The sequence below is a fragment of the Leptonychotes weddellii genome, chromosome 3 (genome assembly GCF_054177405.1).
Source record: "Leptonychotes weddellii isolate Sample4059 chromosome 3, ASM5417740v2, whole genome shotgun sequence".
Taxonomy (NCBI): domain Eukaryota; kingdom Metazoa; phylum Chordata; class Mammalia; order Carnivora; family Phocidae; genus Leptonychotes; species Leptonychotes weddellii.
The window spans coordinates 2,441,331-2,464,085 of NC_138371.1; the positions used below are offsets into that span (position 1 = coordinate 2,441,331).

Here is a 22,755-nt window from a genome sequence, read left to right on the forward strand (position 1 = left end):
GCGCCCTCTACCCCTGTTGAGGTGTGGCCAAGGCGTGCCTGTCTGCCCCCACGGCCCCTGTTCTTGCTCTGCGTAGTGGCCGGAGGGTTGGTGCTTACACTCTCGTGAGCACGTGCACACGCTTACCTCGGGGGGCTGCCCAGCCAACCCACAACGTTCATACGCGTGAATGAAGTGTCCAGGTGGACAGCACCAGCTTTGCTCATGGGCCCCCCTCCCCTGGGGAGCCAAAGGCACAGGGGGCTGTCCGCCACCCCCCACCGCCTGAGCCCGCCTCACCACGTTGTGACTTGCCACCCTCGTGCCTGGGCTCACCGCGACCTCTCCCTCTGGTGGGCTCTGGCTCATCCCTTGCGCTCAGGGCTTACCTCCTCTGGGAAGCCTCCGGCGGCTGCCCCAAGCCTCTTCTTCACCAGGAATTTTGGCCTTTGGGACGTGTGGGGGTGCACTTTGCCCCCAGTGGCCATGCTGCACGTTGCAGTCCGTGTGGGTTTTGGGGACACACTGGGGAGCCGGACACGGCTCTGACCCTGAGGGCCCCTCGGGGAATAGCACGCAGTGCGTGTGCAGAGGGCAGGAAGAGAAGTGCCCACAGCAGGCTGCCCCAGAGACACATAATTGTTAGTACTGCCGACTCACATTTCCGGTGGTCCTCTCCTCCCCGAGACACGGAATATCCATCAACCTTAGCATCTGCCATCTTACTGGCCCCGAACGTTTCAGGAGTTCAATAAGAACTGGCCTTTTCCGGTGCTGAGTCACTGACCCTGGGGACAGCCCCAGGGGGAAGCTGGTGACAGCGCCCTCCGGCTTCCCTCTGGGGACGGCACAGGGGCGCTCGCCCCAGCAGGGCTGCCTGAAGAGCCGGCTGGCACTGGGTTTCTGTGTCTGAGAATCACAGCCTGACGTTTAGGTAGAACTAAAATGCTTTCTGAATAGAGAATCCTCTTTGGGGGAAACAGGCATCAACTGAAAGAACTATTTTGTCCTTCTTTCAGAAACACCAAGTAGTTCCTCTGCTCAGATGAAAGCTGTCCCCGTGGAACAGGACAGCTCGGGCACCAGCCTGCCCACGGGCGGCTCTCCCGAGGAGCTGGGCTGCAGGAACCCGCCCGCTGGGTCCTACCAGCAGATCAGCTGCCTGGACAGCGTCATCAGGTGCGGGCACTTCTGGCCCCTGCCTGGCTCGTTCATGCCCTCTCGGGGCCCCCGTGTTCCATGAAGCCCTCTCCGACCCTCCGCGCAGGTACCTGGAGAGCTGCAGTGAGGCGGTCACCCTCAAGAGGAAGTGTGAGTTCCCAGTGAGCGTGGCAACGCAGAAGGCCAGCGATAAGCGACAGGCAGTGGCCAGCCCCGGGCTGCATTCCGCAGGTGTCTTGTTGCTTTGAGCTGTGCGGCGTGCGTGCGATTACTCGGGTCCTCCGCTGTGGGGTCAGGTGTCATCAAAGGCCCGGAGCCCCCTGCCCCCTCCCATAGGAAGTGTGAGCAGCTTCAAGGACACAGTATGTGCGTGTAGGCTGTTTTTAAATGACCAAAGTAGCTCAAAAGTTAGCAATCTTCTTACAAGCTAGAGGTAAAGGGGATTTGGGACTTGGAGACTAGGATCCTGTTGGGGTTGCTGGAGGCCTGGGGGCAGCTCACATGGTCATTCTTGGGCAGTCTTGTCTCCATGGTCTCTCGGAGGAGCATGGGCCTCTGAAGGTTAGCACACCCCACGAGGCAGCTTACATCCCGGGCCCCTCAAGCGTTGTGAGTACTGCTGGTGGTCAGTAGCAGGCTCAGAAGCCGGGTATCCCGCTGTCGACGGAGCACTAGCGTTGGGCAGTAACACTGTGGTGGACAGTCCCTGCCCCGGCCCTCGGGGAGAGGGCGCCAGCCACTGGCCAGCACCCAGCAGAGGGTGGGCTCCCGGCTGCCTGCGTGGCCTCTGACCCCGGGCCGGCGGAAGGGCTCCGGGCCCCGGTCAGAGGCCGCTGACCCCGAGTGCCTGCAGCTGCCCAGCCGCCCGCCTCCCCTTAGAGGACGCAGGCTGGGAGACTACGCTTGTGTCCATCTCAGACCTCCGTCCTCTCCGGCCTCCCCTGTGACTAAACACCTGGGGCCGGCGCACGCCTGGGGGAGCAGGCTGAGCGGGTCACCGGGGTCTCGGCGCACCGTGCAGACAGCAGTGTTTCTTATCCGGGCCGTTTGCTTCTATTGCATTTCCGTGTTTGTGTCCGTTTCCTCCCATAAAGAGACAGCGTCGGCCTCCAGGGTGAACGGCCACGCGGAGCTTGGCGCACCCCTGCGGCCGCTGGTGCTGCCCGGCAAGGCGGAGAGCGTGGCGTCCCTCAGCAGCCTGTGTAGCTACAGCAGCACCATCGTCCACGTGGGCGACAAGAAGCCACAGCCCGAGCTCGGTACGCCCGTGTTCTCCGAGTCGGAGCGGCCTGGTTCGCGATCAGGCGCAGAAGCAGGGCTGGGCGCCGCCGCCGTTTCCTTCCCCGCCGCGCTCCGGCGCCCCCTGGTGGTGCTGAGCCGGGCCTCCCGGCGACCGAGCGGGGGTCCTGGGCGTCCGCCTTCCTTGGGGCTGAGGGTCCCCACCCCCTCCCGTTTGAGGACAAGAGCCAGGACAGGTCGTACCTGCAGGGAGGCCAAGAGTGCCATCCCTGAGCTACCTTGTTCTCCACAACACCCACAGGTGGATTGAAACCCAGATTTGTTCTTTGCTGAGAAGAGAGGGACGGTGAGGGGAAAGTACACGGAAGAGAGTCAGTGGGTCCTGAACCAGGACAGGGGCCCTGAGCCAGCGCAGTGTGTCGTGCTCTCAAAGCTAAGGACAGCCCAGGAGCAGCATCTTCAACGTTGGGCTGAAACCCCAGATGCCCCACATCTCAGTTTGCTTCAAAGACTGATCCTGGAGCCGTCCAGGCCGTGGGGCTTTCTGTCCTTGTCTTTTGCCCTTGATTGTTAACTTTCTCAGAGGGTACCTGAACGCGCACGGATTTCAGCCCCGAGCTGCGGCAGCATGAAGCATCTCACGCGTGTGCGAGGGGCTACCTTCTTCAGAGGCATGGTGTGGGTTTTCCGTTGTTTTAAATCCCGGGGCCCGTCTTCTGTTCCAGAGCTGGTGGAAGACGCCGTGAGTGGGCCCGAGTCTCTGGCCGGCCGGCCGTGCGTCCTGGGCCCGGAGAAGGAGCCCCTCAGGACGCTGGGCCTCACCAAGGAAGTGCTGGCCGCGCACACCCAGAAGGAGGAGCAGAGCTTCCTGCTCAAGTTCAAGGAGATGCGGAAACTCAATGTCTTCCAGTCTCGGTGCCATTATTACTTACAGGAAAAGTCCAAGGGGCAGCTGAGTGAGAGAGGTAAGTGGCGAAACCCAATTTTAGAAATGTTCTTCTTGGTGGAACGGAGTCCAGTGCTCCTGTGGACGTGTGGAATGTCCCCAGTTAGAGACGGGCTGGAACTTAGTGGTGGTGCAGTCTGTTTCAGTAGAAACAGGTGTCCTCTGTGTCCCCAGGGGAACAGTGCTATCGAGCAGCGACAGTCCCAGGCTGGCCCCCGTGGAACGCAGTGCTGCCACATTAGACGTTTCTCACCGGGTGACCGTGAGGGGCCGGGGGCCCTACCTGCCCACGGTCCTGACGGGGCATGTGGTGTCAGACTCCTGAGGACACCGTAGGAGGGAGTGGCCCCCTTCTCCCCAGGAGACATGCCCTCCTGCTGGGCGGCCTCAGGGCTGGAGGACAGACCCTGGGAGTGTTACAGGCTGAGAGCCAGCAGGTGGTCGAAGGGCACGGGGTGAAGAAGAATAGACAGGGGGCGCCCGGGTGGCTCAGATGGTTGAGCGTCTGCCTTCGGCTCGGGTCATGGTCCCAGGGTCCTGGGATCGAGCCCCACGTCGGGCTCTCTGCTCAGCGGGGAGCCTGCTTCTCCCTCTGCCTCTCTCCCTGCTCATGCTCTCTCTCTCTCTCTCTGTATCTCTGTGTCTCAAATGAATAAATAAAATCTTTAAAAAAAAAAAAAAAGAATAGACAGGGCAGGACTGATCAGAGACACCACCTCTTCCCAGGGCTCCCCAGGCCAGACACAAGGATCAGAGTTAGTGAGCCCAGGAGACACATGCACCACAAGGACCCAGCTTCCCCTGCATCTGTAGGCAGATACACCACAAAGTGATGAAAGAGACTGATGCTGTCAAGGATTATGTCTTTTCTAGTCTTTTCCTTTTTTCCTTCTTCCCCAGACTTAGGGTGACCTGCCAGGCCACAGAGAATCTCTTTGGAAATTAGGAAAAGGTGTCATCTCCTACCCCGGGCAGACCCACCCTGTGGGCCTGGCTTAGTGCAGAGTTCCAGCTCCCTCTTGCCCCTTTGGCCCAGCAGATTTTGCAGTGCACAGACTCTGCAACTGTCCACAGCAGCCCTGTCTAGACCCTGATGTGCTATCCCAGGAGCCCAGTGCTTCAGCCACTAGTCCCACCAGGGGACAGGTTTCCTATAGAAAGAATACCAGACAGAGTCCGAATCACAAAGCCTCTACCCACTTAGCACTTTGCCTTGGACTGGCCATTTGTCTTCAGCATGGAGCAAAGGTAAGGAGCACCCCTTGGCACAGCTGACAGGTGTCCCCACACACCTGCTGCAGAAGCCCCGAGTTACCCTGTGTGACATGAGAGGAGAAACTGAGGTTCCTGGGACCTATCCCAGGCGTGGCATGACCCCCCAGCCCAAAGTACTGCTCATGCTGGCCCAGGTCTAGGGGAGGTGTGGGCACAAGCCCAGAGTCCCTTCTGCTACCTGTGGAGACCTCCAGCCTTCTCAAGAAGGACTGGTCACCAGAGAGAAGGAAGGTGGCTCCCAGAGTGTGTGCTCCTTCCACCCTCTGACCTCCACTCAGGCCGGAGTCCAGGCTTCATCTGACAGGCAAAGCAGGAAACATCTCGCTTTAAGGAACAGTAGTGACGAAGCCTGTAAAATTCAAAAATAAGGTTAAATGGGATCAGGGGTCTAACCCTTCACATTTCAACAAACCAGTGTTGGGGAACAGCAGAGACTTACCTGCCTTTTTACTTTTTGGACAAATGAGACCTTTTAAATACTACTTTTCATCACTATTGTTTTGTAAGAGAAAGGATATTTTAACACCAGAAGAAAACAGGGCACATGATTTTGCAATTAATGGCAATCCTTAAAATTGGTTGACTCTGGTTTTATGAACATTTTGCCCTGACTGTTCTCACTTCACTGAGGGCCAGGGAGCACCTGATGGTGGTCCTAGTGGCCGCAGGCTGACATTTGGAAACACAGGACTGCCGAACTTGGAGGTGTCCTTGTGTTCCGGGAGCCTACAAGTCTGAAAACGGACACAGCAGGAGTCACGTAAATGTTTATATCTTAACTCTGGTGTTTTCCCGTTATTTTAGCCGTGCCGGGACTAAGAAATACCTCTGGAATAGATTCATCTTGGAAAAAAACCGGGAAGAACAGAAAACTGAAGTCCAAACGGGCCAAGCCTCGACATTCCTCCGAGAGCACTGGGTCTGGGGGGCCTGCGCCCCACCGGCCCCCACTGATGGGCCTGAACGCCACAGCCTGGTCACCGTCGGACACGTCCCAGTCCAGCTGCCCCAGGACGCCCTTCCCTGCCTCCGTGCCTGCCTACTCCCTGCCCGTGTTTCCAGCCCCAGGAATCCTGCCCACACCAGGGACGGTGGTGGCGGCAGCCCTGGCCTCCCAGGCCAGCTTCGCAGTGCCCGCCGTGCCCATGGATGCCCAGCACGAGTTTGCCGTCCAACACCCGCCGTTCACTGTCCCCCTGGCCCCAGTCATGGCGTTGGTGTTACCCAACTGCTCCTTCCCTTCGGTGACCCCCAGCCTGCCCCAGGCCTTCTTCCCAGGCCAGGCTAACTTTCTGTCCGAGGTGATCCCTGCCTCACAGCCCGAGCTCCCTGGTCGGACCTCATCCCCCAAAGCGCCGTGCACGTGTCCTCAGGCGGAGCGTGGGCCAGCAGCGTCCCGCGCAGCCACCCCGGCCTCCCCGCTGGCCGCGTCTGGGCCCCCGGGCAGAGCCTCTCCTCCGCTCTTCCAGTCCCGGGGCAGCTCACCTCTGCAGCTCAACCTGCTGCAGCTGGAGGAGGCCCCTGAGGGCAGCAGCGCGGCCGCAGGAGCAACAGGGGCCTCGGGGACAGCGGGTGCGGGGCCCGATTGCAGACCTGCCACCTCCTGGGACTGGCAGCCAAAGGCCTCACCAATCGTAAGCATTTCCTGCCGTTTCTTCTCTAAAGCGGGCAGCGGGGGCTAACGCGCTCTGCTCTCGTACGGGTGCTTAGACGCTTGCGGCTCCTGCCAGACGGTTCCACTCGCGACGTAAATACACGGGCTGGACGTGAATGTCTTCCAGTTCAGCGACCCCGTCAGAGTAGGCCTGTGGGAGCCTTTTATTATTTAGGGATCCAAAGGAAGGAAGCCGGCTGGATTGTCTGATGGTGAATACAGGGGTCCAAATACCCCCACGTGACTTCGTGACTCGTTGCGAGCCCCAACATTTTACCTGAAGCTCCAAAGCAGAGTCCGCTTAAATGCCAGAACGCAGGCCCCTTGGAGGGCAGCAGGGGGAAGCTGGCGGTGGGGGCCCCCTGGGTGGAGGGGAGGACGGAGCTCTGAAACCAGGCCATCTGCGCCCCTCCTCCCAAGTCCTACGGGACGCTGGTGTGCATTTCTTGTTCGGTTCAGGAAACTGTGATTGTGCTTCCGATGAAACACTTGTGTGTTGTGACGGCGCCGAGGGGTGTTGGCGTTGCCCGCCCTTGCTCCCGGGACGGGAAACGCAACCTTGCGGTCGCAGATGAACGCCCTCCGTGGGCCCGGGGCCCCCCCGACTCCTGTGTCTGGGGTCCTGGGCCTACAGTTCTGGTTCTGAGGGTCGGAGGGTCAGGATGCCGCCAGACCAAGGCCGACCCCTCCGGGAAGCCAGAGCCCCCCACCCCCACCGCACCAGGGGCAGCGGCCGCTGGGGTGCGGGACCAGGACGAAGGCTTTTCTCTCAGGGATCCAATAACCACTGACTTTGGTGTGACTGGCCCCAAATTACGGCTGTTAGATGACACCACTAGCAGGGTGTTACCGTGGTCCCAGTAACCGTGGGATGTGTTCATTTGGCCTTCTTCGTTGGCACCTGAGGGAGGGCCAGTGACTGAAGGAGGACCACACTTGGCTCTGTCCCTGAGTAGCCCTGTGCGGACAGCACTGTGCGGCTCCCCCCAGCCCCGCTCTGTGCGCTGAGCCTCTCTCTGTGCACCAAGCCCCTCTCTGTACTCAGAACCCTGACTATGCGCCGAGCCCCACTCTGTGCACTGAGCCCTGACTGTGCGCTGAGCCCTGCTCTGTGCACTGAGCCCTGACTGTGCACTGAGCCCTGCTCTGTGCACTGAATCCTGACTGTGCGCTGAGCCTCTCTCTGTGCACTGAGCCCTGACTGTGCACCGAGGTCTGACTGTGCACCAAGCCCTGACCGTGCACAGAGCCTCTCTGCACTGTTCATTTGGCCTTCTTCATTGGCACCTGAGGGAGGGCCAGTGACCTAAGGAGGACCACACTTGGCTCTGTCCCTGAGTGGCCCTGTGCGGACAGCACTGTGTGGCTCCCCCCAGCCCCGCTCTCTGCACCAGCGCCCCGTTCTGTGCGCTGAGCGTCTCTCTGTGCACCAAGCCCCTCTCTGTACTCAGAACCCTGACTATGCTCCGAGCCCCACTCTGTGCACCGAGCCCTGACTGTGTGCAGAGCCTCTCTCTGTGCGCTGAGCCCCACTCTGTGCACTGAGCCCTGACTGTGCACTGAGCCCTGCTCTGTATGCAGAGCCCTGACTGTGCTGTCTTCTCCCTGTTCCCAAAGCATGAGGAACCCACAGACACCCGGAACAGCGATGCCCTCTCCACATCCAGCGGCCTGCTTGAGCTCTTGCTGCATGAGGACCTGTGCTCAGCCACAGGGTCGGCCCCGTCTGGGAGTGGAGCCTCGGCAACCTCTGATTTCCTGGGCTCAGGCTCGCTGGGCTGCGATACGTCCAGAAGTGGGACAGGTATGTTGGTCGCACTGGGAGCACCCAAATCCTGCAAGCGTGGGCATGTTTCAGTCACTGGATTTCACGTTTGTTTGGTCACAATGGTCACCTCATGTCCCTGGGCATGCCCAGCTTTCCCCGCACCCCAGGCCACAGGCCTGTGTGTGCTCAGGGCCCAGTATCCAGTGCAGACCAGGTCTCCACGGGCATCCAGCTGGTGCTCCAAGTGGCTCCCCAGAGCCCGCCACAGTGGGGACTGGCAGGCGAGGGCTCCTTCCTCCTGCACCCGCCCTGCCGGTCCGCATTCCCTCCACCAATTCACTATGGACATTGCTGTCCTTGCGGGCCTCCACCCCGCCGGTCCTTTGGGACCATCTTGGACCATCCCTCAGGCTCTCTGGGCCTGCCAGGAGGGCCAGTAGTGTTCCCCTTGCTGAGATAGCTCCCCTCATGTGAACCTAGGGTGTGGGCAGTATGCTTTACCAGGGAGGATCACTCGAGTGTGATCTGGAACAGCCGACTGAGAGCCCCGCCTTCACCTGTTCTCTGGGCTCGCTCCCCGCGGGAGGCTCATGGCAGAGTGTGCCAGGCCAGCTGCCCCCTGCTTACAAAACCAGCTTCTCTGTGGCCTGTCTTAGTCAAGGAACAGGGAGCATGATTTCTACTGGGGGGACACAGGTGGGGCAGAGGGAGAGGGAGAGAGAATCTTAAGCAGGCTCCACGCCCAGCACGCAGAGCTCGATGCAGGGCTCAATCCCACGACCCTGAGGTCATGACCTGAGCCAAAATCAAGAGTCGGATGCTTAACTGATGGAGCCCCCCTGGGCGTCCCAAAGGAGCGGCATTTCTAAGATGCAGCCCCATCTGGACTTCTCAGGGCTGACCCGGGAGAGAATCCTCTCCATGGTGCTAGCGGGAATTATCCAGATAATTTGAGACCTGGAAAGAGAAGGGAAAATCCACCAACCTAGGCACTCGTGACCAAGTAAAGCTCTTCACCCCCTAAAACTGCCGTTACACGAGGTTTAACTTCATGTGAGAGGTCCTCACTCGCCACGTGTTGGGTTTTTAAAGGCAGCAGCGACACGAGTCATACCAGCAAATACTTTGGAAGCATTGACTCTTCGGAGAATAACCACGAAGCAAAAGCAAAGGCGGACATGGAGGAAAGTGAGCACTTCATCAAGTACGTGCTCCAGGACCCCGTCTGGCTGCTGATGGCCGACACAGATGACAGCGTCATGATGACCTACCAGATGCCTTCCCGGTAACCCCCCACCTTCCCCTAGGGACATGGGGCTCCCCGAGCAGCAAGGCCGCCCAGTCGGGGGCACTTCCCTCTGAGAGCCTCATCTCCGATTGAGTGGAGCGCAGCGGACGGAGAAGCCGGGTCACTCTGGACGGCTCCGTGGTCCCGCGGAGCCCTGCTGTGTGGACGGTGTGCCCCGGGGCCCTGCGGAGTGACCTGCTGAGGGCTGTGAGGAGGACGGGCTCCCCGCCAGCCCCTGGGGCGCTGCGCTCCGTGCTCACGAAGCGTTTGTGCCAATGGTTCCCTTTGGCTCAGTTGCCCGTTCACCCTGCGGGCGAAATGGAGCGTGTCTGTCCTAGAGATGCGGGAGCCAAAGGCCAAGGGCGGTGAGCAGCCCGGGCCACCAGCTGCTCTGTGGCCACCGGGCCTGTGCCTCCGCCACTGTGGCCCTATGTCAGGCTGTTCCAGTGACCGCCGCGGTCCCTGATGCTCAGCCCCCACGGTGCGGGGAGCTGGGGCAAGAAGGAGGGAGGAACGCTGAGGCTCAGCACAGCCAGGCCTGGGGGGGTCCTGGGGCTCCGTCTCCAGAGTGGCTTCAAGCCAGCCCAGTGTTTGCAGGAGGCCAGGGACGGTTATTCCACCTACTGCCTTGACGGAGTTAACCAGCCTGTGCAGAACCAAGCGTCTGGGTACCCAGCTCCCCTGATTTAAAATAAAACCAAGATCGTGACTTGGATTATCATTTTAATAGAAAAACTACAGATTATTGGCGAGGGAGATTAAGGTGCCTTAAGTAGGGTAATTTATTTTAAAGAAAAAGGAAACTTGCATTAAACAAAATCACCTGAAATTCATTAATCCTGAAGGAGTTGCTAGAAAAAGAGTGTATTTTTTTTAAATCCGCAGAACCCCCTTAAGACACCGTGACGCTTACCTCTCTCTGTTCTGTGAAGGGCTCTGGAAGCAGTGCTGAAGGAAGACCGGGAGAAGCTGAGAGCGCTGCAGAGCTCCCAGCCCCGCTTCACCCCGCGCCAGGGGCGGGAGCTGCGGGAGGCGCACCCGTGGCTGCGGGCCGGCCGCCTGCCCGCCGCCCTGGACCTCATGGTGAGCTCGGCGCCCTTGGCGGCGCTGTGCTGGGGCCGCTGCCTGTTGCCCCGGCCGCTGTCCCGTAGGCCTCCGACTTCTCCAGCCAAAAACAGTTTGGTCATGGAGACAAACGATGCAGGGATGCTATTGAGCCTACTTCAAAGAACTTTGCAACCTTGTTCCCAAAAAGGTCTTCTGAACATTCCATCTCAAATGCCTATGGAAATTTGAATGCTGTTTCTTTGTTTCAATTCTGTTTCCAATTGAGAAAGCAAGCAGAACAGGAAGCAGCTGTCCTATCGTGGACCCTCCGTGTCCACTATCCACGTAGACCGTTAGGTAACGGTGGGCACACCACGCCCAGCGGCCTCAGGGGCCGGCAGCTGCGCCTTCTCCGCTCAGGACTTGCAGGGACGTGTCTGTGCCCAGCCCCGCTCCCCACCCACCCTCAGCCCCACACCCTGGAAGCCACTGGCTTCAGGGTGTCCGTGTCCTTCAGCCGCCGAACACACTGCCATGTCTGTCCTCCACCTTCGGGACAGGACCCCCGTGCCCTCCAGCACCGCCCGCTGCTCCAAGCCGCCGTGCTCCTTCAGGGGATCTTCACAGCGGCCTCCCCTCTGCAGGTCTTCCCCCTTGTCCCTACAGTCGTGTCCCTGCCAGCCGTGCCCCAGCCCAGTCCTAGTAAAGTGCTACAAAGCCATAAAAATCTGACACGCGCCCCCCCCATCTGCTGTTTCTCTTCCCACGCTCTCTGCAGCCACACGGGCCTCTCACCTGTCCCTGAATGCGGCCGGCAGGCCCCTGCCGTCTGGCCTTTGCACCTGCCCTTCCCTCTGCTTGGAAGCCCTTCGCTCAGTCATGCAGCTCCTCCTGGCTTCCTTCAGGGGTTTTCATCCCACGCCACAGGATTGTCTATTGCCTCATAGCAAAAAACCCCAAACTTTAGTGGCCTAAAGCAGTGAACACTTATGATCTCCCAGTGTTTCTTTGGTCTGGAAATTTAAGAGCAGCTTGGTCGGGCAGTTCTGGCTCAGGGTCTGTCCTGAAGGTGAAAGCAAGATGTTGGCCGGGGCGTCTGTGATCATCTGAAGGCTGGAAGACATTACTTCCCAGGAGGCTCCCTCACGCACCCCACATGGGCCTCTCTCCACGGGGCTGCCTGGGTGTCCTCATGGCATGGCAGCCTGCTCCACAGAGAGGACAGGAGGGAGCCACGGTGCCTCTTAGGACCCAGCCTCGGGGGTCCCATACTGCCCTCCAGCACATCTTCACCTCCTCTTGGTGGGAGGCGATCGCTGAGTGCAGCCCACGCCGCAGGGAAGGGGAGTGAGGGTCCACCCTGTGAGGGGAGGGTGTCACAGAACCCTCTTCCATCAGGAACCTTCTCTGGCCTGTTCTAAAGGTCCAGAGCAAGATTGCAGGCCTCGTCCATGTGCCGTGTCCCACGTCCACCTAAGTTTTCATCTTGAATAAACCGGGGACATTATTGTCCCTCTCCCCTTACCAGGATGTCCCCTCCCCTACCAGGGCAGGGATTTTCATCTTTGTTCACTGGTGAATCCCAGCACTTAGGACCTGCCTGGCACATTACAGGTGCTTAACAGATAGGGAATGAGCCAGTACATTCTTGATGCCCCATTTTCTGGATTAGAAAACTGAGGTTGGAGAAGGCAGTTAAACTGGACCTTGACTGCGGTCCCACAGTCAAGAAGGGAGGAGCTGGGACAGACCCCGGGGCCTACTGGCTCTGCTGTCCCTCACCATGTAGAGCTGCCTCTCAGATAAGGGCCCGGACGCTCCCCTGGCCTTGGGGAAGTGGGGAGTGGGGCCCCTGGGGAGCAGCACTAACCTCCCTCAAGAGCAGGCGAGGTCCCAGCAGCCCCTCAGAGTCTTCCCACCCTCTCCGCTCTCCAGCAGCCTCACAGGCTGACCCCAGGTCACCTGCACCTCCCTCAGGTAGAACCACTTTTTGGTAATGAAGATGTTATTTTTGTTACTGACTTTACATTTTTCCCTTTAAGGAATGTGTTTACTGTGAGAATAAGGGACAAGACGACATCTGCGTACCGTATGAGGAAGATGCTCCAACTCTGGGTCTCAGTGAAGCCACAGATGCCAAAGAGGAGGAAAATGGATCCCCCTTGAGTCACAGATTTGAAGAACGGACCTAACTCTCCTCCCTACGCCCGACAGCCCGTGATCTACATTAGATGGTGCTCAGAAGCGATGAAAGATTTTCACATCTGTTTGTAATGAAATGGACAGATAAACTTATGTTGCTTTTTTTGTTTTAGGAAAAAAAACCATAATTTTCTGAAGGAATGATTTAAAACGGTTGAGGGTGGGAAGGGTTTAGGAGGAAACAGACATATTTAAAACGTAAATACAGAGTTTGGGACAGATTTCATGATTATTTAACTTGAGAAAGACTGAATCCCCTGTGCATGCAGCAGGGAGGTTTCCCTAGAGCTCTCGGAGGTCCGTGGACTTGAGGAGGCTTCTCGCTGGCCCCCGGGGGGTGTCCAGAGGCATCTTCCAGGCTGTGGCAAACAGCGGGGATGCCCCTGGTCCTTCCGGAGCTGCCCTGGGTGTATTTGGATCGGATCAGATCCTGTCCTCTGGGGGCTGCTCTTCATCTAAGTCATCATTTAGTCAAACTAGTTGTTTTTGAAACATATCAAACGGAGATCACAGCCTCTCCTAATTTTCTGTCAAAGTGTTTCGCATGAATCGGCGTGAAGCGTACTCAGCAAACCAGCACCTTCTGCTTCGGCTGCTGCAGTGGCAGACGTTTCAATCTGCTGTAGCTTGTGTTTGGGCCGAACAAAGGAGAGATGCTCACTCTGGGCAGAAGAGGCCCCGTGGTTTGTGTGGCCAACTCCATCAGCCTAGCACACACCCAGAACCTTCTGCATATTTCTACATCATTCTTGTATCCTTTTCAGACCATGACCCATATGTAGATAAAATTCGGTGTTGACTATCTCTGTGGTGACTTCCCTTTGCAGACCAGGCTCTGACCGCCACATCTGGGACCCGTTGGTGTTTATCCTTCAGTTGGAGCCTCCCAGACATGAGCTCTGACACTGTGAGCTGGTGACCCCGTCTGTGTTTTCCTGGGTGCCGTGAGCTCGCCTCTCCCCTCACCCTGGGCTGGGACGCTGGCCCTCGTTCTTTTCGTGAGCCTGACCTCACTCGGGGCAGTTTCCGGTCCTTGCAGTGATGGTCCTAGCGTCACCAGCACCGTCTGGTCACTGGGACACCTGGGGAAGAGTGAGGCCAGTCTGCGCATCTCCTTACAAAACCTCATGCTGCATCATGTATCCTAAAGATTGTTTGGGGAAAGGCTATATTGGTCCCTGGAGTGAATGGAAAGTTACCACAGGTGAAACAATTGACTTAAAATCGGGTCGAGTTTGCAGAAACCGAAAAGAAAGCGGGCTTCCCCCTGTCCTCTGATGGAGAAGCGGCTGCTAGAGTAAATAAAGCCTCCTTGTAATGGCTTGGTTTTCAGTCTTACGTTTGGATATTAATCCGATTTCTCATAAGCTGAAATGTAAGAATACTGGTGTTTTTTTTTTAATTGTTTGTAAATTAACAGCACCTTCAGATGCCCAAAATGAGGTGATAACCTATGCGTCTGTGTGGAGAATAGATGCCTCCGAACCTGCCTCCTCCCTCTGAAGTCCGATCATTAAGGGATTAGATGCTAGTCAAGGTCACATGTATGTCACCTGAACATCAACTGTCAAAACGTTTTCCACTGTTATGAATGTTTACCATCAGCATTATTTTATTACATGATTTGTGCTCATTGATTGTTAAGTGCATAGCTTTAACCCGTGCTCAGAAGTTGACAATAGGAGCATTTTGTGAAATTGTTTACACGGTGCCATGCATTGAGACGTGTTTCCTTTAGTATGTGTGCTTACGCGGGTTATAAAACCTTTTTTTCTCGATTTTAAACTGAGCCTTCTTTTTAATCTATTCCTAAAAAGACATGTAAATAAGCTCTCAGAGTCTGTGTAATGACCTGGTAAGCCTTGCCGGACAAGTGGTTTGTTCACGCACAAACCAAACTTTCTTCACCCAGTGCAATATGTTTGTTTACTGCTTGTGTCTTTTTATGACTGTTTTTGCTTTTTAGAAAATTGGTAAATAAAGCAAGTATATTTTTGTTGTTAATTGTATATATTTTTAATGTAGCACAGAGCAAAAACAATAGAGATCAAAGATGACCAAAAGATTAAAAAAAAAGAAAAAAGAACTCCGAAATGCTGTGTGAGGGACACGTCTGTCACCAAGCGCTCCCTCATCTCTTCCATTGCACAGCCGGTCCCTTCCTGCGCGTGCACGTGGGCATCTCTCTTCCGCGCACCCTCATCACACACGCTGCCAGAGCTGCCCAGTGAACTCTTAGGATGTGAAAGTCACAAAATGTAAACTCTAATCCTGTGATCCAGTGCTCCCATGGGCTTTTCACTTGCAGATGCGGGGGGTGGGGGGGCTGCCTGACTCAGCTCCCAGCTCCTGTCCACTCTGAGGTGGCCCCAGTCTCCTACTCTGTTCCCTTTGTGCCCTGCCCGAGGTTGTCTGTTCCTCCTGGGCTAGCTAGCGGCATGCTGGCCATGGGGCTGAAGGCAGAGGTCAGAAGGATGCCAGCCAGAGAGGCCTCATGTCTCCATCAGAGACCATAGAGGCAGCACCGCACAATCCCCCCACCCCACTGGGACGCCTAGTTCTTGCCACGTTGATGAAGACTTGCGGGGCCTGGTCCAAAAGGGAGTTCTTGCTTCCAACCTCCTCCCACTTTTCATGCCAGTACCATGGGGAACCGAGCAAGGAGATGAATGGATCCTGAATCCAGTGGCCAGCCTCCCAGAAGCTCCCTGAGCAGGAGGGAGGGCTTGACTCCCTGCCTCCTGGCCTAGTGGTGATGGGGGGACGGGGTGGGGGTGGGGAGACAAAGGCAAAGTCCTCCCAGTGAGTATAGAAGCCTCTGCAAACTGGCCTTAAATGGCCAGATATGGCTGTTTCACCAAACTGAGTGCCACTGGGGACTCTTAATTGCATTTTTATTTACCATATAACCCCAAAGGCACCCCCCCTTTATTTCCAGACCAAAAGGAGCTTCACCAAGCTTTCTGGGCTGATTGCCTACAAGGGACCTGGACATCCATTGGCTGGCTGCTGCCTTTGTTCCCTGGGGATTTATGGCCTGCCACCCCTGCCGCTAACTGGTCCCCCTGTGGCCACCACAGCCCTGCCCAGCCTCTGCAGGCCTCTGTTCCTGGATCTTGGGGGATCAAAGGGCCCAAATGCTCAGGAAGTCTGTGCTCAAGCAACCTTTGAAGGTAGGATCAGTCCAAGAGACAAATGGCAGGAAATGGGTCCACTTGGGGAGGTCGTGCAAAGGAGGGAGAGAGGGCTGGGTGGCCCTGAGATGGAACAACCAGGCTTCTGGGAGGAAAAGGCCAACCCAGCCAGCCAATGGATGCACTAAGGGAAATTGAGGCGCACTTCAAAGATGGGGCCTTGGGCAACTTCTGGTTCAACCAAAGATCTTATTGATTCCGAATATCCTGCTCTATCCTTATGCCTTTTTTCCTCGGGGTACTTGGTCACACTATCTCGCACTTAATTTCTCCTTCCTTCAACTCTGTAGACAGCATTCCTCAAACCCCACTTTCCCATGTAAGACGAGACTCTTGAGGTCCCTATCCCTCCCTTCAGCCTCCTCCCTTCTCCTGACAGCTATTACCTATCCTTTTGTTTTTACAAAGTCAACTTTATATCATGTTCCATAACCATAATAAGTCTTCCTTGCCTTCTCTATAGATTGATTCTAAATGTTGAAACCTCATGAACAGTGTTACATTGTTGTGACTGTGAAAGAACTGTTAGCTTCTAGGTCAGTCAATGTGCTGAGATTACATTTCTCTTTGGGGGGAGTTTTTTGTTTTTCCTGGAGTTCCTAGTTGCCTCTCATTTTTTGCTTGCACTATTCACCTTTATCATGCCTTCCTCCCTATACCCATGCCCCAACCAATCAAGTGTTCTATTGATCTTTTCCCAGAGGCCTCCCCCGGGGCACTGACCATCCTGTTCCAACAGGAACTGCCTTTGATGGAGAGCACTCTAAAATACCTGTTTGGCTTTGTTCAAATAATACAATGGGTAAAGGGAGGCATACACATCAGACTACAAGAAATATCACTGAGTTTCTTTTTTCATATTTCAGATTCTCAAAGTAGTGGAAACTTAATTGTACTTACTTAGGGGTCTCCTTCCCCTAAGTAGTGGTGAAGAAGAGTAAAGTCACAGACCAGTTATGGGCTCTCATGGGGTCCACACTGAGCCCCCTCCCCTGTCAGCCCCACCACTAGGAGTAAGGGGAGAAGGGCAGTTGGGTTTCTGAGCAGCCAGGGGAGGGGGAAGGAAGAGACCTGAGCTTTCTGGCATGCAGGGGGTACTGAGAACAGCAGGGGATGACTGAAGTAAAGGAGTAGGTTTCTACCTGGATGAGCAATGCTAGGCTGGGAAGGTCTTAGAAGCCTGCTCACAGAAAAGCAAACAAGAGGCTGAGTGATGAGAGGTGAAAATCGACAGAAGAAACTCTCCGGTAGTTATAGATAGACGTCAGTGAGGTGACTTTGGGAAACGCCAAACCTCTTACCAAACTCACCCTGTCTGTAAAAGTCCTTCTAGTGGGGAGCCCAAAGTGAAATAGTCACAGGGAGTAAGATCCATCTTAGGTGGCTGGGGTGGGGCATATTTGTGGCCTAGTACTACCACCCACCTCACTGCAGTCCCTGGATGTTTCCTTCCCCTACTGCTTTCCAGCCAGGCTTGGGACATCCCCTCACCTTCCCTACCCACCCAGGCTTCTGCTGAGGCCAGGCTCTGTGCTGGAGGTAGATAGGAGGTCCTAGGTAGGTACCTTGACAAGAGATGCTTATGGTCTGGAGGGATGTGGACCAAACCCTGACAATCCCAATCCCTGGTGAGTAGTGCAGGACTGGGTAAGGGTGCAGGGCTACTGCGGGGCAGGTGCATTCCCACCAAAAAGAGCAAGAGGAATAGGGAAGCTGAGACCTAAACAGTGAGGAAATAGATATTTGGAGGAGTGTTGAAGAGGGTTCCAGGTGGCAGGCTCAGTCTTTGCGAAGGCCTGGCGGCCAGAGCCCATCTTGCCATTCCAGCCTGGCTGCGCTGTGAAGTGTACTTAGGCCAGTGGAGCAGGAAACAGGCGCCGGTCCCCAGGGTGCTGCCCAAGGGCGCGGCCCCCCGCCCACTCACGCCACCCGAAGGGAGGCCAGTCTGGCAGATGGGCGGCCTGCGGTGGGGGTGGCGGTCGTCTGGCGGACACAGGCTCACCCGCCATCCGCCGCCAGACAAAGCGGGCCTAGACAAAGGCGCGGCCAACACCTGTCGCTCTTGGCGCGGCCCCCGCTTTTCTCCACCGAAGCGGCTGCAGCTGCCAACTGTCATGGGCATCAAGTTACGGGGACCAGACGGCGGCCTATGCGAATCTGGTGAGGGGAGGGCTGGGAGGGAAAGGGAGCCGAGGGAGGACGGGGCGGGGGCGGGGAACCGGGGACGAAGGAGACTGGCCGGGGCGAATGAACAGGAGTGGGGACCACAGAAGGACTAGCGGGGAGCGGGGAGGACCGGGAAGAGTGGGCGGGAGGAGGACCAGGGAAGGGTGGGGAGGGGGTCAGGGATGTACCGCAGGGGCGGGGGGCGGGGTGTGGCTGGGAGGGAAAGGGAGGTCAAAGGGGGACAAGGGAGCGAAGGGGGTTAGGGGGACATGGGGAGCTCAGGAGAGACAGCGATGATGATTAGAAGAGAATGGGCGGCTGGTGGGGGGGGTGGTACCAGGGAAGAAGGGGCGGGCGGGGGAAGGGTGACCTGAGAAGGAGCGCCTGGTGGAGGGGCTGCGCCGGCGGGCCGGCGGACCCCGCCCCACTAGGATCCCCGCGCGGGCGGAGGGCGGTGTCGAGGGTCGAGTCCGGTGTCGCGACCCACAGATGCGCAAGAAACTCAACGGAGCCATAGGGCCGCTGCCACCGCCGCTACCCCGTGGGCCCCCATCTCCCCGGGGCTCCGCAGCTATCCCAAGCCGGACCCGTAGACCTTTCCAGGTCTAGAGACCGCGGCATTGACTGTGGTTCTGCCCTACAGAATCCAGCACCCCGACACTCGCTCAGGAGCGCTCCTCCCGGGAGGCACCTTGCACGAACTAGGACAAGTGTGACTGAATGAATGCTGCTCCCACGCACAGCAGACCTGGGGGCCTTGCTCAGGTAGGGAGGGCAACAGACGCAGCCCTGGCCGCCGCTCTCCGGGTCACCGCCCCCTCGGGTGCCCCAAGCTGCTGGGGTTGCGAGGAGGCAGGGCTGGGGCCCCGCCCGCCGACCACGCCCCACCAGCTGCCCGCCGACTCCGGCGACCGGGCCGGACAATGCGCGCCGCTCCCATTGGCCGCGGCTCGGGGCCCGCGCGGCCAATCCGTGCATTGAGATGCAAATAAGATGCTATAAAAGGGGCGGGGCCGCGGCAGGCGGAAGACGCGAAGGAGCGAGGGCTGCGGCTGCCCCGGCGGAGCGAGGCAAGGGGCGCGGGCGCTCATCGCGCTCGTCGCGCTCGTCGCGCTCGCCTCGCTCCGGGCGGTGCGGGTCATGGCTCCGCCCCTGGCGCCCGGCCGGGACCGTGCGAGCCGGGAGAATGAGGACGGCTGGGAGACTCGGGGGGACCGCAAGGTGCGGGCCGGGGCCTCAGGGGGGCAGGCGGGCGGGAGGCCCGGGACCTGGGCTCAGTCGCCCGCTTCCCGCAGGCCCGGAAGCCCCTGGTGGAGAAGAAGCGCCGCGCGCGGATCAACGAGAGCCTTCAGGAGCTGCGGCTGCTGCTGGCGGGCGCCGAGGTGAGACAGGGCCGGCGGGCGAGCTGGCGGGCGCCCTGGGGCCGCTGGGCCGGAGAGCGGGGTTCGCGGCGCGGCCCGGCCTCACCGACCCCCCCCACACGCCCCCGGCGCTCCCGCCGGCGCAGGTGCAGGCCAAGCTGGAGAACGCCGAGGTGCTGGAGCTGACGGTGCGGCGTGTGCAGGGCACGCTGCGGGGCCGGGCGCGCGGTGAGTGGCGGGGGGCGGGCGGGGCGCGGGGCGCGTTCGCCCAGCCCGCCCCCGGCCGAGGACTGGGGACTTCCCGCCCGGCGCCCCTGCACTGTCGGCGGCGAGGGCGACCTCCGGGTCTCGTGGGTGAGCCCTGTCCCCGCGGGCTGGGCGGGCCTGGCCACCGCAGTGGCTGCTTACCCGACGGGGCGCCGCTCTCTCCCTCCCACTCCTGGGCGCAGAGCGCGAGCAGCTGCAGACGGAAGCAAGCGAGCGCTTCGCGGCTGGCTACATCCAGTGCATGCACGAGGTGCACACGTTCGTGTCCACGTGCCAGGCCATCGATGCCACCGTCGCCGCAGAACTCCTGAACCACCTGCTCGAGTCCATGCCTCTGCGCGAGGGCAGCAGCTTCCGGGATCTGCTGGGGGACGCCCTGGCTGGGCCTCCGGGAGCCCCTGGGCGAAGCGGCTGGCCCACGGGAGGGGTCCTGGGGTCCCCTCTGCCCAGTCCCCCAGGCCCCGGGGACGACCTGTGCTCCGACCTGGAGGAGGCCCCCGAGGCTGAACTGACCCGAGCACCTGCTGAAGGGCCAGACTTGGTGCCAGCGGGCCTGGGCAGCCTGACCGCTGCCCGCATAGCCCAGAGCGTCTGGAGGCCTTGGTGACTAACACCAGCCCGAGGTTTGCGAGGGTGGGCGTGGCGTTCCCTTGCACTGTTCCCTCCTCCCTGTGGTCCAGATGTGGTGGGGCAGGGGCCCTGGCTGTCTCCCCAGGCCCTGCTCTCTTCCTCCAGTGGCTGGGTTGCAGGGCAGTCTGGGATGATCAGCCCAGTCAGGCCCCTAGCCCTGTTTCTTAAGGAAGTATCTCTTATGGACCCCACAGTCCCCCCCCTCCATGGGTGGAGGGCAGGAGCTACAGGCAGGAGGAGGAATCTTACGGAACCAGGGTTCTCCAGGGTTTCACTGTCCCAGCCTTCTCAGGTACTGTGTGGATCTGGGGGCAGAGGTGACCAGAATGGTGCCGAAGCCCTTCTCGGGCCTGGGCACTAGTGACGGGACAGAGGGACACCTCAGACCCTGACAGCCCTGGCCTGAGCAGAAGCTTGAACTTGCCACTTGAGTCAGGACACAGGAGAGGCAGGTGCTTCCTCCACCTGCCAGAGAGAAGCAAAGCTCCCTGGACGTCTTGAGTCTGTGTATTAGGTTACCATCAAATGTTCCAGTTTTCTTAAATAAAGCATTTTGGAGAGTTAGCTACCCTTCTGGAGTAGGACTGAACAATGTGGCGTCATTGATGTGTCTAATGTGTAAATACTACTCTAGGGGCATTTTTCTTGTATCTGATGCTGGCGAATGTTCCTAAAAGCTCTCACCCTTTGTCAGCAGCGTGAGGAGCACAGTGGTGGCGGAGAGGAGACACCCTGCGGCGTGTCTCACAGTGGACACTGCTTCCGCCTCCCCAGGAACTGTGTCACAGCAGCCTGGAGACGGATACCATTGCCATGGGGTTTGTCTCCAGAGTAACAAAGCAGCGGGGGAACAGCCTGTCCCCCGACCATTCTCTGGTTCGTGAGCTTCTAGGAACAAAACTAATGCCTACTTCCTAGCCGTGTGGTTTGGAAGTTTCTTTCAAAGACCTGTTTTAGGATCCACGAGCGTCATGCAGATGTCAGTCTACTTGTGTGAGGTGGTTACTTTTCCTGGCAGAAGAGGGATCTTCCCCCAGTACCAGTGAGTTCAGGGACATGGAGACCCTCCCCCTTCATGGCTTGAAAGCCCCCGTGGCTCTACTCAGCTTGGACTAGAGGTCAAAGTAGGCCCAAGAGGTCAGAGACCTTGGAAGGAGGGGGATGGGACGGGCAGCGAGGGTGGAGGGAGGTTCCCTCCTGGGCTGGGCCAGGGCCCGCAGACAGCATGTGGTCAGTTGACAGCAGTCACTGCCACAGGGAGCCTGGCCCGGTCACTCCTACTCTAGGACCCCAAAGCAGCTTGGGTTGCCAGTGCCCAGACTGGGGCTGCAGTGTGACAACCCAAGACTGACACGTGGGTCTCCTCTCTGGTTGGGCGCCTTTGCTTCAAGAACATCTTTCCCAGCAGCCCTTTGACAAAAGCCTCCCGGCGGGTCCTGGCCACCAGGGGTGTTTCACATTGGCTCCCTTGTGGTTCAGTCTCAGACCTCAGCCACTAGGCTCTAACCAGATGCAATTTATTTTTAGCGACTGGGGAGAGGTTGGGACGGGGTGGGAGAGGCAGCTCCGTAAGGGAGGGCTCAAGAGGGATGGAAACGTTATTCCTGGGATTATTTTAGCTGCCCCAGACAGACTGATGTAAGATGTGTCCATGGGGACATGGATGGAGCACAGGTGCCCGTGCAGACCTCTGTTGCCTGTGGCTTCCGACAGCGCCCAAAGGCCACTGTGATGAGTCCTAAAGCCATTTGGGGGGCATCCGCCAGGGACTGTTTGGAAGCATCAACTCCTTCCTCTCATGCCCACACTTTGTCACATACTCCCAGAGACCCTGGAAGAGGGACAAGGGGATCCAGGACTCGGGAAGCAAGGTGCAGGAGGCTGACCTGGAGGGAAGGGTGTCGCCTCCTCAGGTCAGAAGCCACTAAGCCAAAGCTCTGGTCCTGCCCTCCTACCACCTCTGATTGAGTCAGCTTCTACTGTGTGCCTCAGGAGCAGCCTCTTTACCAGACATGTAAGTGGTCCCCAGAGCGGCAACCACAATCAGCCTCTATGAGAGCTGCTTTCGCCTCTTTGCAGCCTGGACCACCAGCTTCCTGCCTGCATTCCTTCAAAAGCTCTTTGCAAATTTCCCACTCTGCCAGACAACTATTTCATACCACCTCCCCTCTCTGAAACCCCCAAGGCTCCCTCATAGGCCTTGCTCTTGACTTTGGTAGCATTGCTTCGTCATTCCCTGAGATGAGCCTCCCTCCCACTTCAAGTCCCTGGCCCACTGTATTAGTCTTCTGTGGCTGCCATAAATCGCCACAAACTTGGTGGCTTAAAGTAACATTAATTTATTATCTTGCATTTCTGTAGAAGTCTGACACAGGATTCACTAGGCTAAAGAAGAGCCTAGAGCTTTCAGAACAGCTACATTCCCTCAGGGAGGCTTGAGAGTGAATCCATTTCCTTTCCTTTTCCTGCTTCAGAGGTCACCCACATTCTTTGGCTGGTGGCCCCCTTCCTCCACCTTCAAAGCCAGCAACAATGCATCTATCACACCCTTCTTCCATAGTCACATCTCCTTCTGACC

General features: G+C 58.0%; 2 protein-coding genes across 4 annotated transcripts in view; both read left to right on the plus strand.

The window, feature by feature from the left end:
* PER2 (period circadian regulator 2) overlaps positions 1-14,563 on the plus strand; it is a 39,845-nt gene extending 25,282 nt beyond the window's left edge. For both annotated transcript variants that reach the window (XM_081813275.1, XM_081813276.1), the window contains 9 exons: positions 999-1,158; positions 1,247-1,371; positions 2,235-2,399; positions 3,105-3,344; positions 5,405-6,234; positions 7,872-8,058; positions 9,115-9,307; positions 10,243-10,393; positions 12,400-14,563. In XM_081813275.1, the coding sequence (XP_081669401.1) occupies positions 999-1,158; positions 1,247-1,371; positions 2,235-2,399; positions 3,105-3,344; positions 5,405-6,234; positions 7,872-8,058; positions 9,115-9,307; positions 10,243-10,393; positions 12,400-12,549 (2,201 nt within the window). In that variant the 3' untranslated portion in view covers positions 12,550-14,563. The remainder of the gene's footprint in view (positions 1-998; positions 1,159-1,246; positions 1,372-2,234; positions 2,400-3,104; positions 3,345-5,404; positions 6,235-7,871; positions 8,059-9,114; positions 9,308-10,242; positions 10,394-12,399) is intronic.
* Positions 14,564-18,937: 4,374 nt separating this feature from the next.
* HES6 (hes family bHLH transcription factor 6) lies at positions 18,938-20,741 on the plus strand. 2 transcript variants are annotated; one of them, XM_081813277.1, is made up of 4 exons: positions 18,938-19,140; positions 19,215-19,301; positions 19,427-19,508; positions 19,730-20,741. In XM_081813277.1, exons 1-4 carry the CDS (start codon positions 19,060-19,062, stop codon positions 20,152-20,154), a joined length of 675 nt encoding a protein of 224 aa, XP_081669403.1. In that variant the 5' UTR covers positions 18,938-19,059; the 3' UTR covers positions 20,155-20,741. The 2 variants fall into 2 exon arrangements, with proteins under 2 accessions (XP_081669403.1, XP_081669404.1); XM_081813278.1 differs by having other exon boundaries at positions 19,427-19,468; positions 19,730-20,089.
* Positions 20,742-22,755: the final 2,014 nt, after the last annotated feature.